General features: G+C 34.6%; 3 protein-coding genes across 4 annotated transcripts in view; 1 reads left to right on the top strand and 2 right to left on the bottom strand.

Annotated features, from left to right (window-relative positions):
• LOC125862923 (probable protein phosphatase 2C 55) overlaps positions 1 to 2,052 on the bottom strand; it is a 217,629-nt gene extending 215,577 nt beyond the window's left edge. The window contains exon 1 of the mRNA XM_049543044.1: positions 2,040 to 2,052. The gene's annotated coding sequence lies outside the window, so the exon portion shown is untranslated. The remainder of the gene's footprint in view (positions 1 to 2,039) is intronic.
• LOC125862916 (uncharacterized) lies at positions 81 to 10,527 on the top strand. Its single transcript, XM_049543037.1, has 7 exons — positions 81 to 488; positions 5,248 to 5,388; positions 5,484 to 5,849; positions 7,653 to 7,898; positions 8,731 to 8,823; positions 9,149 to 9,349; positions 9,960 to 10,527. Exons 1-7 carry the CDS (start codon positions 180 to 182, stop codon positions 10,173 to 10,175), a joined length of 1,572 nt encoding a protein of 523 aa, XP_049398994.1. The 5' UTR covers positions 81 to 179; the 3' UTR covers positions 10,176 to 10,527.
• A 1,176-nt stretch (positions 10,528 to 11,703) lies between these two features.
• Positions 11,704 to 16,694, bottom strand: LOC125862929 (uncharacterized). Of its 2 annotated transcripts, none has more exons than XM_049543053.1 (3): positions 16,484 to 16,694; positions 12,155 to 13,066; positions 11,704 to 12,049 (listed from the first exon to the last, which is right to left on the bottom strand). In XM_049543053.1, the coding sequence occupies exons 2-3, from the start codon at positions 13,004 to 13,006 to the stop codon at positions 11,975 to 11,977; spliced, it is 927 nt and encodes a 308-aa protein (XP_049399010.1). In that variant the 5' UTR covers positions 13,007 to 13,066; positions 16,484 to 16,694; the 3' UTR covers positions 11,704 to 11,974. The 2 variants fall into 2 exon arrangements, with proteins under 2 accessions (XP_049399010.1, XP_049399009.1); XM_049543052.1 differs by having other exon boundaries at positions 11,704 to 12,058; positions 16,484 to 16,692.
• Positions 16,695 to 19,110: the final 2,416 nt, after the last annotated feature.

The following is a 19,110-nucleotide window of genomic DNA, read 5'->3' as shown; positions in this document are numbered from 1 at the left end:
AAAAAAAAAAAACTCTTTTGGAATCAACCAAAGAAATCTCAGTAAGCATATTGATTCTTGAACTTGTTATTATAATGATGATAACTTGTTTCTTTGGCAACCGATTTTCTTATTATTAACCATATATATATATATGACACCCCTAACCCTCCAAAAAAACAGAACTCCACAAGGTAGCCATGGCAGTTTTCTTAAAGACCCATTTTTTATTCATTGTATTGATGTTTTCTTGTTTGTTGTTAAGTGGGTCAAAGTCAGTTTTTCATATAAAGGATGTTTTGCCAATTTTACCTGTACAAGTGTCATGGCCCATTGTCAATTCTCTCTACAGTGCTGTTGACCTATTGCCCTCTTTTGTTGGAGCTGTTTCAATCGCTAATAATAGTACACTTCAATGGAAAGGTGCTTGCTTTTACAACAATACTGCTTCATTGGAACTTCACAACAAAACTGGAAGTCGATTTGGCGGTGGGACTATCCATATCAAGGTTTTTTTCCATAAAAAAACAATCTTTTTTTTGTTATGATTATGGGTAGTTGTTGTTTTCCTTTTATTTTTGATGTTTGAGTGTATCAATTAGTAGAAGTTTTGGGTTTATGGTGGTTTTTTTGTTTCATGTCTGTGTTGGTTGAAATTGGACTGCTGTTTTTTGGATTTTAGTTTTAGGTTAGTGTAGAGCAGAGATTTTAGTTTCATTATTGTGATGAACTTGCTTTTATTCACAATACGAGCTATGTTGCTAGGACTTGGGTGCGAGTGTCTGATATGGGTGTGTATGCAGAGGTCGGATCATTCATGATCTAAATTTTAAATGGGGGGATTTGGCTAAAAGATAGTTTAAATATATGAAAAGAGAGTTTTTTTTTTTTTTTTTTATTTGCACCGGGTGTCCGAGTCTCTTTGAGCCCCGACTAATCCCGGGGGTGCACAGGCCCTCGGCAAGGAGTTTCCCGCAAGTGCACCACGGTTAATTCAGGTTTTACCCAGTCCGATGGCCCTCAGAAATTGTTTGCACCTAGTGGGTTTCGAACTTGAGACCTTGAAAAGGAGCAAACCCCAAGGCTCAAGTCAATTGCCAGCAGGCCAACCCCTGAGGGTTTATATGAAAAGAGAGTTATATGTCTAAATTACGAGATATTATATGGATAACTTAGAAGGTATAATGGGGAAAAAATTATTGATCAAGAGGAGAATCCGAGAAGGTGATATAAGGAAAAGGACTTCGATAGAAATTTTAGTGTACAAGGTACTCCACTTTCTTCAATTTCCCCTTAGTTTTGATTACTAAAATCATTGTATCTGTCTCGAATTTCTCCATTGACTTTGGTCAAAGTAACCAAAATTGGTTGACCAAACCCAGTATGGATTCCACACCCACACCCATGTCGTATCAGCATGGGTGTGGTATCAAAAGTGAAAAGGCCGAGCAACTTAGGATGCAATTAGTATTTTTGGTTATCTACGAAGAACCTTGTAGTTTCTTTTTCTTTAAATCTCTTTTTCTATTTGATATCTGTTGCTTTTGTTTTGTGTAGGAGAGAAAACTAGGTGGAGGTTAAGCTTCTTTCTTTGCTATGGACTTCTGAAAATTGGCTTTTATCTAATTATTTGAAGATTTTGTATGGGTCAGTAAAGTTTGATTGGAACTAACAAAAACATTTTGGGATGTGAAATGTTCTTAGCCAAAAGACATAAAGAAATAAAGCATTTTGGTATATTATCTGTAGACACTAATCTTAGCAACTGGAAATGGATCTTGAATCGCTAAAGGAACTGATGAGGGAAACAATTTATACCTTTTTTGGATTGGATCAAGGCATCAAACTTGTTGGCTGATGACATTGTGCCTCAAAATGGTTTCCTCGTGATGGACATAAGTTGAATCATGTGTGAGTAATACATCCGAGCCAAGTGCGCAAGACTTTGAAACTCATGTCAATAATATTCTTAAAAGACATCTAAAACAAATTGAAAGTTAAGGAAATATATACATAGGAAAGATGAGATCACTGCGAGTGTAGGTGCTCGCCATCGTCATTTTCCGTTTTGTTGTATATCTGTCTTTCTATCCACATCTCCTATATTCTTGCTAGTTGAGTATAAAAGGGCTTTATAACTGCTCATACCTGTAGAAAATGGCTTCAACTTGGTCACTTAGAGTGGTCTCTTGAAGTTGCACTATTTTAGAGGTATTGGATGTTTAAGTAGTCATATCTCCCTACATGTGAGTTTATGATTGACATTGATATGATAAATTGTGACATGTGGTTGATGATGTGCTATTGTCAAGTATTGCATGCAAGGAATTTAGAATGGTGGTCTCTGGTGCTAGTTGTGCCCTTTGTGTCTTGAAATAGGCTGATTAGGATGGTTTGCCTGATAATGACGGTGTTGTCAAAGATTGGTTTGAGGCGTGTTTTAGCCCTGAACTAGGTTCAAAATAGGCTGAGTGGTTCACCTTGCTTAGGCAGCGCTTTAGCCACTAAGCCGCTAAGACATGTGTTCCTCACCCTTGGATTGTGTATTGATGAAGAAAACACTAAAAATAATTATTTGGCTAATTATAATTTTTTTCAAAGCTTTTATCTTAATAATTGTTGTTTGTATTTATAGTTATTTATAGCTGTTTATATTTATAGTTATTATTTCTGTGTTGCATATATTTTTAATTGTTCTTTTCATTTGAGTCTTTCTTCATTAAAGCTTGCGTTTTATATGTGCTTTGCGCTTAAAGCTCCAACAGACTTCAATGCTTCTTCTTTTCGTTTTTTTTTTTTTTTTAAAAATTCGCATTTGATATCACTTCAACCTCTCGTCCTTCTTGTTAGGTTGGGTTCTTTTCCATTGAACAATTTCTCTCTCTTTGTTGGGCTGCGTTGGCCCTTATAACAATGTATGTCCCAGTTTCCCTTGAGATAAAATGAGTTGAGGTTAAGGAAGTTATTGCTTGAATTCCAAATCTTCCCCTTCAGATGCTAAACGACCCTTTTACTGTAGTGGCTAATTAGCTTGGCACATGTATCTGTTGTGGCACTCTTTTCAGTTGTGTGATCTTTAAATCTATTAACTGCTGCAGCGGATTAGTTCCCAATTTTTTTTGAGAAGCTTTGACCATCTGTTCTTCAATAACGGCGCTTCTCCATAGATCAGTACTCTTAAGTCTCAACTCTTAAGCTTCTCATTCTTAGGTTGCCTCCTCTGTATAGATTCTGTTGGTGGGATCAGGGAATCATTCTTCTAACATCTCATCTGGTCTGGTCTGAAGTACACTAGTCGACATACCAATAACTAGTAATTAGTGGTTGTTTGTCACTGAATACGTGCATGCAGTAGATTATGAATGAAATAATTTATGCATTTGTTTTTTCAGTTGATAGAAGACACTGAGGCGTTATTACAAGTCCTAGAGTCTCTATAGTTTTTTCAGTAGATATCCTCTAGCCTAGCAGTGTTTTGCTTCCTTTACCTGTAAATGTGGCTTCACAGCCTTTTTGTGAATTTAATACAAGCTTGCATTAAATTTATTGATTTGCCATCTCAAAAAAGTAGTTTCTTTGTCCAATTTAAGCATTTGATTTTTTGATGTTTAGTTTCTTTGTCCAATTTTATCTTACTTAATCCTTCGCCCTCTCTTACCAGTGAGGAATGGACTATTATTAATGTCAAGACAATATAATCTTGATACATTGTTACTATATATATTGAACTTTTGGTTGGTCCTGACATAGGACCAATGTGGTAAATCAATAATTCACTAAATTTATGCAATACTCCCTTTGTTTCAATTTGTGTTCTATTTTCCTTTTTAGTACAACAACAACATACTTAGTGTAATCGCACAAGTGGGGTCTAGAGAGGGTAGTGTGTACACAGCCTTACCCCTGCCTTGTGAAGGTAGAGTGGTTGTTTCCAATGGAACCTTGGCCGAACCACCAAAGTAACTCATATAAAAAATAGTATGAAAAGGAAATAAGTAGTCCTTTTCAGTATGTTTAAAAAAGAAAACTTTCTATGTTTAGTAACTCTTTAATTGCAAAACTCCACTTGGCTTGTGTAAGACCACGAGATTCAGAGGTCATTTTGGCACATTATACACATCTTTAATTTAGAATCACACGATTCAGAAGTCTTCTTAACTTAAAGTTCACATCTCATCAAACGAAGACACATAAAATGAAATGTAGGGAGTAATACAATTGAAAAGAAAACATAGGTTCATCGAAGTGTATAATTTTGATAATCTCCTTATTACTTAATTGGGAGGTTTTTGCGAAGAATGTTTAAATTTTTTTTTGGATAACTGTGAAATTTACTTGGGCCAGTGGGCAGTGGCACTTGGTTCTGAACTCTGTTGATCTGAGCTTTTCCACTTAAAAACCAAGATTTTGCCTGTGGAAGGTCTCGAGCCTGTGATGTGCATCTAACCCACATCTCACGGATCCTGCCCTGCGATCTTACTACTAGACCAAAGCCCTCGGCTCTCTAATATTGGAAATTAATGTCTCCTTGGACTTTTTCCGTGGCTTTCTTAATGCATGTAGAAACTTTGGTGTATTGTGCTAACAAGGAAGAGTTGTTGTGCTGTTGTTAATGCGTCTTTGCATGAGAGTGGTTCAGCTCAACTACTGAATAACTTTTGGTGAGTTGAGTTTTTTAGGTTGTATTCATAAAATGCTTCATTCTCGTTTTAAATCTCTTTACACCTTTGATGAGAAATCACAGGTTTTATTTTACCATTTGATATATTTGATGTTCTTTTTATAGATTGCTTCTTGACTTACTAATTATGGAAATATATTGACCAATATACATCTTTTTGATAAAGTTAACTAAGTATACATCGAGTTACATTTTATATATTTCTCTTTCTTATGAGTGTATTCCCAAGAGAATGGCACCTTTCTATATTTGGAAGCCTATAAATTTTGAACTTCCCATTTTACCCTTAATGGCTTGCTCTTTACAGTGTCATGGCATGTTTAAGACCACAAGTTTTAAGGGTAGTTTTTGTATGTGCCAAAAGTCTTTCTTTTTGTCTTAAACTCTGTGAACAATCTAATAGTGCCATACAAAATAAAATTGAGGGAGTGACTGATTAATTTAACGGCTAAATAATGTACTTATTAATTAATAAATGTTCATGGTCCCAAGGTTTTTATTAGTACATCAACATAGAGTTGAATTTATACCTCTGGGACTGCTGTATTTTTTCAATAATTAATAGAGTATTTCTTATTGTTATTCAGGTCAACAATGCACACAGTTATTCTTGTATGGACCTTTACATCTTTGCAACCCCATATCGTGTGACATGGGATTACTATGCTTTATCTCGTGAACATACTGTTCAGATCAAAGAGTGGGAGTCTCAAGCTGAGTTAGAATATGTGAGTTGCAATTATTTTTCATAAACGGTACTTCATGGACATTAATATAAGCATCAGTTATGAAAAGAGTAATGGACTCTAAAATACAAATGCAGGTGAAACGCAAAGGAGTCTCAATTTTCCTTATGCAAGCAGGAACTTTAGGAACCCTTAGAGCACTATGGGATGTTTTCCCTTTGTTCACAAACACTGCATGGGGTGAAAACTCAAATATCGGATTTCTGAAGAAACACATGGGTGCTTCATTTGACCAACGTCCTCAACCATGGGTCAGCAACCTTACAACTGAAGACATACATTCTGGAGATTTTCTTGCAATATCAAAAATTAGAGGGCGTTGGGGTGGTTTTGAGACGTTAGAAAAATGGGTATCTGGAACTTACGCTGGCCATAGTGCTATTTGCTTGAGGGATGCTGAAGGAAAGCTGTGGGTTGGAGAATCTGGACATGAGAATGATAAGGTACATTTACATTTTTTTGGCCTTCACATGAAGGTACTATTTCCATTGCTCTTTCTTTCATTGGGAGCAAAGAAAGATTTATAATTATGTGGTTTCATGGACTTTTATGTTACGTGCTCAACAATCATTCTAGCGACAAGTATGCATCAAAGAATGGAAAGGGACAAAAGTGTCCCTTTTTGTGTATGTCTAAAATAATCCGCATATAGAATCTGATTGTTGCAAGCATGTGGCTTTTGGTTAGACTTTATCATGGTGTTTGGGTTGGCTTCTCTGAGAAGAAGTTGCAGTCTCTTGTTTTAGATATTATTTTCGACTTTTTGATGGATCATAGTAACTAGAAAGGTGGAATTTTTTGCCTCCATTTACAAAAACACATATGTTACATTTCAAAAGCTTCTTTCTTTATTATATTTGTACTTTCATATATCAACTATGGCATTCATTCAGATTATGGAGTTCATCAAGTGGAAGATGAAACATGCTCCTCTTCTTCTTTTTGTGCATTAGAGATTTTTACCTTTTCCTACATGAGATGCAAAGGATATCAGTGTATTGCCACCGAACATTACAGAGTTAGCATAATTGAGCTTTGAGAGTCATTATGTTTTAAAAATAGTTGCGAGAAAAAAATAATTATTGCAGTGGAGTTAAAGGAAAAAAAGAGGAAAATCTTCAAGAGTCTTAAGCTTTTCTTTTTCTCCTAGCCTCTTAAGTCGCTTTCTGAGGTAAAGGAAAAAAATAAGAGAAAAATCGTCACGAAGCTTATTTTTTCTCCCTAGCTTCTGTCGCTAGTTTTTGTTTTTACAAAAATTAAATGTTACTATGTAGCTAGAATTCAACTCTTCTTTGCTGCTGTCGTTCTCCTTTCTTTTACTTGGTTCTGATATCCTTATGGTGTAGTTAGCAGCCTATCCTATAGCTAATTAGCTTTTAAGAATGATATCTGGGAGATATGGCTTGTTAGATTTGAAGTGTTCAATTGATTCCGTATCTAGTGAAAATAAGCACCTTAATGCAGGTACAATAGACATTACCCGATACTACAAATCAATTTGAATAACTCCCGAGGGAAGTGTAGTATGGGGCGGTTTCAGGGTATGGACTGCCTAGTGATGCATATACGAAGTATACAACTTTAAGCATTAGTACAACTATGTGACAGTGCTGAGTTCAAATGCCATGTTGTATTGCTATCATATCAAATGATGTGATCCCTGTACAAAAGTTGCCTTATCTTTAATCAGATGAAGTACTCAGAACACCATGTTCCAAATTGTGTAGATTGAGGTAGTGTCTGGTAGTGGTTGAACCAAAATACCAGGGTAGGTTGGGTGTGGGGTTGAACCAAATAAGAAAACTGTTAGGGGTTGTTCGGTTTGAAGACAAGTTATGCCGGGATTGGTTATCCTGGTATTATTTCTCATTGACTATTTGATTTGTCGTATTAAAAATAACATGCATTGCATAATTTCTAAGGATAAGTTGTTTGTTTGCAAAAATACCCTCCACCTTACATAGTAGAGAAAGGGTTTGAGGGACCTCAGGGGTATTTTTGTCATTTTCATTGTTTTATCCCTGTACTATTATTCCACCCTCTGGCAGGATAACTTATCCTGATACTAATCCTTGGTATAACTTATCCAAGGATTAGTAACCAAACAAGGGATAAGACAATACTAAATTTTTATCCCAAGACTATCTATGACTATGCTTGTCCAACATACAAAACGACCCCTTAAAAGTGGATAGACATGATTACTGTTAAATTATGAACCAACTTGTTTGTGTATCTACTTTCAGGGAGAAGATATAATTGCTATGTTACCCTGGGAGGAATGGTGGGAGTATGAACTGACAAAAGATGATTCCAATCCACATATTGCATTGCTGCCTTTGCACCCTGATCTCCGTGCCAAGTTTAATCAGACTGCTGCTTGGGAATATGCACGAAGCATGGCAGGCAAACCATATGGTTTCCATAACCTAATATTTAGCTGGATAGATACTATTGACGGAAATTATCCCTCTCCCTTGGATGCTCATCTGGTATGCACCATCTATTCTTTCTGATCATAGGTGTGCCAATTTTTCTCTTGTTTTGAAGTGTTTCCTTCCATAACCTTTTAATAATCCTTTTACTTTGTAGTTCTTTTCATTTGACACTTTATTCAATTTTTCTGCTTTGGCTCAAGCATTGACCTATGTTCTTTCAGATAAAGATTGTTATTGACTGGTGCATTTAAGATTCTAGACGTGTGAACTGTGAACTGAAATAAGTGATTAGCATGCATGTGCCTTTTCCAAGAAGACTATTGAGCTGGTCAGGTTTTGGTGTGTTGAACAATATGTTGAATTGGTTTTGATTTTAGTTTTATGTTTTTTTTATAGAATAGATCTTCATTTTTACACATAAGAGATTCGAAAATAACACACGAGATCTTTGCATGATCATTTTCTTGCATCCAAATTGTAAAGCGTCCAAGTGACTGGTTTCCACTTATTAGCTTATGATAGCTTAAAGTTCATCAGAAGGTTCATGCCATATCAATTTGGCTGAGATGAATTGATATCAGCAGTTGGTTTCGTGGAAATATAATCGGACTCTGAACTGCCATGGTCAGTGGGGATCTAAAATATAATCTTATGCACTGTTGTGCAGATGTTCTTATGTGCAAGAACATCAAAATATCATATGATGACGCTCACACTTTTATTTACTTTTGAGATGTATGAAAGAAGGTTGAACACGAGAAGAATGATGAGTGTATAGTGGGAGACATGGAAATAGTGCTACTGTATTGCTTTAGGCCTCTTAAATTTGGTGCATTTGTGAAATTTCACCAGCTTTAATTTGTTGTTGATATGTTACTTGGTACAGGTTGCTTCTGTCATGACTGTTTGGAATCACTTACAGCCCGCATATGCAGCTAACATGTGGAATGAAGCCTTAAACAAACGACTTGGAACTCAGGTCGTATCTGTTTTCTTTAATTAGTGAGCTGCTATTTATTGAGATAAAAGTTGGACAAAAAATACACTCGGAGCAGCTGTTCATCTAAAGATAATACATGTCTCCATTAAGTAACTAGTTTAATTAAGTCGACCAAATTACTATGAAATGAAGAAAGCTGAATAACATAACAACTATAGTTTGCCCTGAAAATGCACAATGGTTGGTTAAAAGCATGCTGTCAAAATTCTCTAGCAAAAAGCCAAGAGAGTGCAGGCTTTTTCCATACATCTGATATGATGGACAACTACTGTTGAATGAGGATCTGAATTTTGTGTCCATGCAGGGCCTTGATCTTCCTGATATTCTTGTCGAAGTTGAAAAGTGTGGGTCATCTTTTGCCAAATTGTTGACTATCCCAGAACAGGATGACTGGGTTTATAGTGATGGGAAATCAACATCTTGTATTGCTTTTGTTCTTGAAATGTACAAAGAAGCAGGACTATTTGGTCGACTTGCAAGTTCAATTCAGGTTACAGAATTCACGGTGAGTTCGTTAGATGGATTTTGAAGTTCCATTTTCTGGGTTAGGTGGCTTTTAATTTTTAGTTGTTTGCCCCTGAGCATTGGGGTGCAGTAAATGGATGAATCTGAACCTATTGCATTCGTAGTAGTATTTTTTGCTTGTCCTGTCATATTATTCACATATGCCTACCAAGTATATATTTTGGTCTATCGATTCCCTCTTAGTTACTTCCCCTGTGTCGACTGCTCTATTTTTGTGCTTGGGTTATCCTGAAATGCATACATGGTTTACTTTCCCTTTAAAAAGAAATGTTTCCGCTATACCCTCGACTACTGCAAAAAAATTTCACCAAATAGCCATGAGAGGAGCCAAGGGCCCACGTTTATACTGTCTAAACTTGGTCTATTTTCTGTTTTGGGCCTACTTCTATATATATATATATATATATATAACTCTTGCATTAACAGTTAGTGAAAGAAAGTGCTTCGACCCTTTTTGGTGCATCTAACTCAAAGGCATATAGAGTCTTGTATCAAATTTCATTGAGATACTAATAAACTGGTAGGGGTCTGCAGCCCATGCTTTCATGAGGTAATGGTCTTAAGTTCTCACTTGTTGTTTCGAAGTGCAGATAAAAGATGCTTACTCACTCAAGTTTTTTGAAAACAATACAAATCAGTTGCCTAAGTGGTGCAATGCGGATGACACAGTGAAGCTTCCTTTCTGTCAAATTCTAGGGAAGTACCGTATGGAATTGCCTGGATACAATACAATGGATATATACGCCCATATGAACGAAAAGTGCCCATCAATGCCTCCAAAATACTACAGGCCACAAAGTTGTTGACAATGATTTTTATGCCCAGCTATCTTGCTGTAGTTTAAGGTATGTATGTACAAGGATTGTTGTTCCAATGCTTAACAGGTTAGTGTGACAATTGAGTTAGATTTATAACGAAATTCGTAGGAAAAAAGAAAGAATGCTAATGAACTTGTATGTCAAAGCAGACTTGGAATTGAAGTGTAAATATTGTAGTAGTAGTTGTGTTGATTTGTTCTAACTTTATAGATCCTGAAACAATCTGCAGTTAATATTACCACAAATTTGTTCTATTTCTTTGCTATTGTGGAAGCCTATATGTTGTATAAAAAGTACTGATATACTGTAAATTTGGAAATGGCAAGTGATTTAAACAGAAGTTGAATAAATATTGGTTGAAAATCCCATCAAAAGTTGATATTCTTAAACAATGTAATTACTACTCCCTTTGTCCCAATTTAAGTGTTTTACATTCATTTTTGTTTGTCCCAAAAATAGTGCATTTTTCTATATTTAGTAAGTTTTTTAATTTCAACATTCTACGTAACAAGACTATGAGATTAAAAGAACTACACACGTCTTTATATTAAAAGTAGAAGATTCAAAAGTGTCGATTTATTTCTAGTACTCCGGGTCTAGTCAATTGAGACACTTAAATTGAGACGGAGAGAATATTATATTACATATTTTGAAGTCATCGCTAGTTTAGTTGATGGTTACCAGAGTAGAATCACTTTCTTTAGAACCCCAAATCGGCAGCTGACATGATCATATACTTTGCGAGAAATGGTCGAACACCTAAACTTAGATAGAAGTAGTTTGCTCATTCACAATTACTATCACTAAAAAGTTGACTTTCTTATTTTATGGAGTTTCGGAGATTGAATTTTGTTACTTCAGTCCTGTATAACTAATCAATTGCACTCCTTTATTTTATACGCTGGCAAAAAGAACGCGAACATGACGAACTCAGTCGCTCCCAATTCAAGAATATAAATTCAAAAAAATTTATATAGGAGCTCGTCGAATTTCATGGAGTTTCGGCATTTTTCAATTCCCAAAATCGCAACTATAAATTCAACTAATCCAGTGTTTTCAGTTTCAAACAACTAACAACCAACATTTTAATTAACAAGTTTCAAATATGAAGATCCAAGACACACATGTACAATTTTTGACCTTTTGACGTTAAACAAAGTTCAAAAAATAATAAATCAAAGAAAAAGGAAAAAATAAAATAATTTTTTCGCTTGTCAAATGAGTAGATTTCTGATTTCACCAGTCAACATAAAAATATTGTTATGGCTTTTCAAGGGTGTAATAAATTTAATTTAAAGAAGTTTAAATTGAAGTGTGAAGTCGGAAATCCAGATATAGGTTAGGAGGACGAACTATTTTCTCTAAGAAAACCACTTATTTTCCCGAAAAATATTCTCATGCAGAACACACACCCCTCTCACTTTCTGTTTCTACCATTGGAAAGAATGAAAGAAAATTGAAAGGCCACTCTTCCTCTCTGATCCTACAAGGCTTGTACTCAAAGTCTCAAACACAGAAAGTAGCATTTTAGACAATTTCTTCATCACATCACCTAAAGAACAAATTAAGAAAGTAACAAAACAATGACCCCTCTAAATGCTAAACATAAGAGCTTTTGATTCCCAACCTTGACCATTTTCTGGTCTTTTTTCGCCCCGGATGTGTCATTCCATGGAGAAGACAAGGTACAACTTCAGAAGAAATTGAACCACATCCGTATGAGTGTTGTCAAGGTCTCTCCGAGCTAAGGGATGCGAGAAATCAGATATCACTTTTGATTCCTCTCTTTAACCATCCGTGTTTGGACTCCTCGTTCTAATAAGCTCTTCGCCATGAAGCACCTGGTTCTCCATCAGATTTTCCTGCACTGCCTTCACTCGTGAAATCACAATTCTTTCAGGATTTACACAGGATGGATGTACAATATCTAGAATATGAAATGAGCAGGCTAGGTTTTCCTAGTTTACCTGTAAAAGCTCTGTCATCCTGCCAATCCCGTAATTCATCAATGGTTTTGAAACAGAGATGGGAAGAGGGGAATCCATAGAATCGCTTGTTTCTATAGAAGGAGGCTCATTCATGTCGCCAATATCTCGTTCCACGACCACATTCAAGTTCCCTGCTGACAACTTATGAGAGGCCTCAACGCCATTGGTCATTTCAATAAGTGATCCATCAGGTGGCAGCGTAGCCAAGGGAGCAATGGTTGGCAAACTTCTCTCCTTTAGAGCAGCTGTCATATGAGCAGCTTGGGATGAATCTGGAGGAGCTTGTGTAGTAGGTGGAAATCCATTGGTCGGGTTGACAGGTTGAAGGACAACAGGAACAACAGCACTGCAGGCTCCCACCAAATGGCCAGAAGGAGGAGCTGTTGTTGGAGCCGATAAACTTAGCTGAGGCCTCCGATTATGGCCATGTACCTGAATTTGGTTTCTAATGGGTAGATGAATGTCATTCCTTATAATCATCGGAACATGTGGTGCCACATCATTTTCTGCTGTGACAGGATCAAAATGCCCCGGCTTAAAAACAACACCCCTGAAATTTAAGTCGCCAATCCTAACATTCAGAAAATAACCAGCATCAAATGCAGTTTCGACAACACCTGTAACAGCCTGACCTATCATTTCATCATTTGCAACATTAACCGTATCTACTTGTTGGGGTCGGATCTCTTTTGTTTGTTTAATCCCTGATGGAAAATGAGCAGTTTTTACACGCTTTAGGTTGCTATCCTTGCGTGGCCGTCCTCGCCCCCGCTTGACAGGAAGAGTTACTGCACCATAGGAGCTGTTCCCTTGAATAGCTTCTTGGCTCATTCTCAGAAGTTGCTGTCGAGTATCTAAACTTCCGTCCTGCTAGTCTTTTGTAGTACTTGCCTGGAAAAGATCAGCTCTTATTTTGACTTGGAATAACTATTAATATAAAAATGTATCGCTTCTATTCTAGGATTGCAGTTTGGGATAAAGGTGGAGAATCCATTTAGGTTTCCAAGCTAAAAGTTAGTACAAAAGCTGGACAGTGAAGTGTTGAAATTATAAGTTAAAACTTAAAACAATGACTGTAACGGTTAATGGCATATAGAGAGATTACGAGACTTTCCATTTCAACGGGATTCTCGTCTCAAGGGCATTTCCGCGGTAAGTGTGTAAAGGTCAATAAGAAATTAGATTAAACTGGCATAACCATCAAATAAGCCAAATATGATGATCATAAAAAAAGTTTAGGAACAGAGACAGACGAGTAAATATTATTAGGAGAAAACGATTATAACTTCATGGTACTTTTATTTTGAGTCGAGGATCTATCGGAAACAATCTCTCTACCGCAGAAAGGTAGGGGTACATCCTACCCTCCCCAAAGCCCACTTGTCGAATTACATTGGGTATGTTGTTGTTGGTTAATATCCAAGACTAAGTAGGACTCAGCAGATTCGCATAAAAGGAATTCTTCCAAATTCCTTTTTCTATCTTCCCTTCCCTCTCCCTTCTTTTTGCCATCTAAGTTTATTTTTCATGGTGAGTTATGTCTTAGACTGAAAAGAACAAAGATGTACGGAAGGAATTTTTTATCATGTGTCCAAGTTGCAGGATAGTTGTTAACGTCATTTCTCCATCAGTTTGTTATTAGGACCAAAAGGCAGAGCAGCAGTACAACTAATGGCTCTAAGTAAGGAAAAATGCTATCGACAACTCAGAAAAGCATATCTGATACCCATGTAACTACCCAAAGCAAAAAACGTCATGCCACAAGACACAGCAACTTTATCCAGCCCAGAGTTGAGTTTAACATACCTTATAACGGGACTAGTGAAACACTTCTTTCCTAATCAGGACATTTATGCACATGTGTGACAAAATTGTTGGGCGAATAATATACATAAAAAAGCAACAGACATGGACCAAAGTAATAAGTCAAGGAAAAAAATGATAATATTTAAACCAGATTTACTGCAAGTCATCAGCAAGGATATATAACCTTTGTACATGAACATGTGATTTGGTTATGATTGTTAAAGAAAATCAATATCTGAAAGTACTTATTAATCTAATCCAATAATGAACAGCTAACAGTACAATTAACTTATCCCATAAAGCCCAAGTCACGGAACTACATCATCAAAATATTGCAAAAGGAAAATGTACACCCGAGGTTTTTGAACCAACAAGCAGGAAAAACAGAAGATGACTGCAAACCATCTTCTAAAGATGGCGCGGTATTTTAGGAAGGAACAGAAAAGAAGTATCCTCTCAAATGCGGAAGGGTGCGCCAATGGAATGCATTTAGGTTATCAAGTACAATTCCTAATATATGCATGCAATTCTAAAACATCAACTAAGAGATTAACAAGACACGAGTATTTTTGCTCCAAAGCAGTCAAGATAAATAATAAGCTTGTGGTGGGAAGTTTACTACGACCATGATTGCTCAGATACTGTGATGCCACTTTTGCCAATTCTTTAACTTTTGAAATGCTATCTGATGAATTATTAGAAAACAAACTCAAAGAACACTTACTGATTCACCAGCGGAGCTGAAGAGCTAGAAATAAACTACTAAAGCATCTTCCATTTATAGTGGAAGTATACTAACCAGAGAGCAAAGAATATTTGAAACTACTTTCGAACCATCGCACAGATTCCGATTCAACTACCGTAAGAACAAAATGGAAGGGCAAAAAGGATTCTATGAGCAGATGTGAAAGCTCTATCAATAGAAAGATTCTAGCTTTCACTTACATTGTTATCTGAATTCATCTGGAAACACCTCAACTGAATTTTTACAAGACATCACATGATAAATGCATAGCAAACTTGGACTTTACACTAGGGAAGACCAATAAAAGCTCTTATTCACTCATAGCATAGGAATTATCAAATGTATAATGTTAATTCTCATTTCACCAATACTTCCTAAAAGTTATACTGTCACTTTTGATAACCAAGTTATCCCCGGTGAGTTAACACACTGAACCCCAATTGGCCCATATGTTCGAAACTTGGGGAATATATCAGCTCGCTCCTCTGGCCTGATCCCAGGTAAATACTAAGCTCCTTGTCGATGGCAAGGTTCAAACTCGTGACACAAGTTCTATCCATGAATCCCATGTTATCTCCTTTACCACTGAACCAAAGTCCTCAGGGAGAATCCCGTTCTTTTCTTTTTTTTGGTGACGGTGGAGTCCATGCTAGCCAGCATGCACCTCAATTATTCCATCGGATACTTGCTATCTCACTAGTATTGGGTAACTCAATCCACTAAGACTTAGGCAGATGAAAATAAATTATCTAGTGTTTTTGCCTCCGCAGGGATTTCAACATGAGACTTCAAGGTTCTCCTCCCACTTCATCGACCATTATAGGGCCGACCAAAGTAGACACTTAAACTTGTACAAAGTTGAACAAATAGACAAATGTGTGCTACGTGGCATCCTACATGGCAATTTTCATCCTACGTGGCGTTCTATGTGTATTATGTCACGTACGACTCATGTGTCTACTTGTTCAATTTTATACACGTTAAAGTGTCTACTTGTGCACATCCAAAGTTGAAGGGCATAAACGTAAAATGAGACCAAGTTAAATAACACATTTATGTATTATGACCTTTTTTTCTCTTCAAAATTTCAATCATTGCATCAAGCTTATTGAAGCAATGAAAAGTAATATCTAGTTATCAACTAGATGAATTGGATTTCATTATCTATTATTTTGCATCTAAAATTTGTTGTTTTTGACATTTTTATTTCATAGACTGATATTGTCTCTTTAGTTACTTATTAGAATTTAAATATGATAATTAGAAAATACACACAATTTCAATTATTCAAAAAAAAAAGAAAGAGAAATGCTGAAGCTTTAATACAATCCCACAAAGGAACACTTGATATTATTTTAGAAAACAAAAGAATGATAAATCTGAAAATGTATTTCAAGAGTTAGATGGTTTAGAAATTGAAAAAGGAATTATTAAAAAAAATCAATTATAAATAAATTTGAATATGAATACTAGAAAAATAAACTTCAAAAAAAAAAAAATTAAAAATTCTTTGACATCTTTTCGTAATTCTATTAAGTTTGAACATAAGGTCTATTTATTCCAGAAGCAAAATAACTACTTACGAAATACTGAAACTGAACGAACAAACATTAGATTTATTTTCAACGAAAAAAATTAAAATGCAAAATGCATAAAAATATACAAATTTCAATCTTTAACACAATTAAAAACAAAATCAACAGTTGCCGACTAAAAAGAATAAAATGCATAAATTAACCTAAAAAAAAAAACCATACCTTGAATATTAGCCTGCTAGAAGATAAGAAGAATTCAAAAATGGGGAAATAAACAAACAGTAGTTGTGGTGAAATTATAAACCCTAGATTTTGTTAATTAGCAAAGATGGAGAGGAATAATTAGGTAATTAATTTACTCTTCTCTAGAATTTAAAGAGTGAGGGGGGAAGGATTGACATTAATGATATCATTTTATTTTATTTTGCCTAGAGCGTGAATAAAGAGAGAGAGAATGGTATTTCTGACTCAATTTATGTGATGTAATTTAATTTAGCACGAAATTTTTAAAATAATATATGAAATTTCAATCTAAAATTAGTCATACATAGAAAAAATCATTTTGGCCAGAATTTGATCAGAATGGTAAAATAACATATTTTACACTATGTTATTAGAGTTGTCAATATGGGTTAGCCCACCCCATTCGGGCTAACCTATACATTCTTTGAAATTGATGGGTCAGGTCGGGCTAGCCTATATTTGGTGTGAGCCAGAAAATGGTCGGCCTAGCCCACAAGTACATGGGCTATGGGTTTTGTCGGGCCAGTCCTTTTTTAAAAAAAAAGTATTTTTTTTATAATTTTTTAAATTAAATTATAATTTAAAAATATTATCATAAATATTGACAAGACAATATTACATGGTGTTAGTGTTACTACTTGTTAATCAAATTCACAAATAAAATTATCTTTATAATATTTATTAAGTTTGATTTCAAGTAAAAACATAAATAACTATATAGAAATATTAACCTAATTGTTTTCCAATGATCATAATAAAACACAAAAACTAGAAATTTTAGGGAATTTTAATTTTATGTAGTACATAGTTTATAAACATAATTTGTATGTAATATTTCAAACTTTAAACAGATTTTGAGTTTAGACTCTTATTATTTTAAATACTCTATTTTATTTTTATTTTTTAATTAATTTTTATTTGGCCCACGGGTCGATCCTATCCATATTTCTCAAGCCCCACAAATTGGCAGACTTATTTAGGCAGAGCTAAAAAGCTTTTTTCTTAAATGGGCTCCAAAAATCATAGCACAACCCTATAAAATCACGGGTTAGGCCAAGTCAGCCCAACGGGCCTAGCCCATATTGACAGCTCTATATGTTATTTTACCTTTTTGAACCTTTTTACTCTTTTAACTTTAATGCCTTTTAATTAAAAATGAAAAAACGATTAATTTATTTTAAAATAAAAAAAAAACTATAGACTTTTTAAATTTCTGACTATTTAGCATTACCATTTGTAGTTGTGTGATATAAATAGCTGATTAGACATTTGAGCACTCAAAGATTTTTGTGAGTTTCTCATTTATTACAAAGTATTTTGCGTCCTCTTTCACAACTATTTAGATTTTCTATTGGGTTGTCCGACTTTTAAGTATGTCAAGGGTAAATGAATATTTTAAAATTAAATTATTACTATATAGAAACGTGTTATTCTTTTTAGATTTTATTAATAAGGAAAGCGAGTTGTATCAATTGAAACTTTATGTTCAATTTCATTTGATTTTTTCTTTTGTTTTTTCGTTTTCAAAAATGATGTTTCTTTATTTATTTTTTTAATTTAAATTTTTCTATATGACTATTTTAGAAGATAAACAAACATATTTCGATATTTTTATATATTTTTAATTTAAGATTATTAGATTAAAAAATATTACTCACTCTAGTTCAAAATGAATAAATTTTTGACCATTTTTTTGTGGTCTAAAATGAATATAATGAATTTTTCAAAATCCAAAGATTGTATGAATTTTATTTTTTTTCAAAATTATCTTTTATTTAATGGAATTTTCCACAATACGTTTTAGGAGAGTTTTGAAAAGAAGCAAAAAGGTAATATTTATATATTATCTTTTAATTAAGAAAAAATACATAAAAACCCCATAAACTTGGAAGTACAATTTATTTTAGCACTTAATCTACACAAACGTTTAACTACTCTCTTAATATCTTTTAAGTGATTTAAACACTCCTAAGGAGTGACATGACAAAGAGAGTGAATATGTTCTCCTAAAAGCACGTGAAAAAGGAGAAAAAAATGCTGAATTTTGTAAAATTGTACACATGATTTTTTTTTATTGGTCAATATATAATTGATAGTTTTAATAGTTTTTCTTAATATATTACCTCTTTAAAAAAATATGTAAATTTTCTTATTTAGAGGTAATGGAAATTTGTGGGTCCCCTTTTTGATTTCTTTATGTTTTTTCTTTTCATTTTGTTGTATTCCCCAAAGCACCTCTTTCTCCATTGAATACCTATTCCTCTGTCTTGATCCCGACTCCTATTCACTATTTTCATTTCACTAGAGAGTTGGAGAATGTACGTATATTTTCACAATTTTTTGAGTCATCTCTGGGCATTTAGGGGCCAATTATCAAGAATTAGGTGATTTTCTTAGTTTTTCGTGTATGTTAGCCCGTGAATTGGTGATATCACTTACATACAATTTTTTTGTGAAACTATTATGGAACCCTCCGTATGGAGTTGGGGGAGCTATACGTACAGTCTCACAATTTTTAGAGTCATTTTAGGCAATTAGGGGCCAATTTATAGGAATTAGGTGATTTTTTCCCAATTTTTCATGTGTGCTAGTCCATGAATATTTTG

The sequence above is a fragment of the Solanum stenotomum genome, chromosome 4 (genome assembly GCF_019186545.1).
Source record: "Solanum stenotomum isolate F172 chromosome 4, ASM1918654v1, whole genome shotgun sequence".
Taxonomy (NCBI): domain Eukaryota; kingdom Viridiplantae; phylum Streptophyta; class Magnoliopsida; order Solanales; family Solanaceae; genus Solanum; species Solanum stenotomum.
This window is presented reverse-complemented; position numbering and strand designations above follow the sequence as displayed.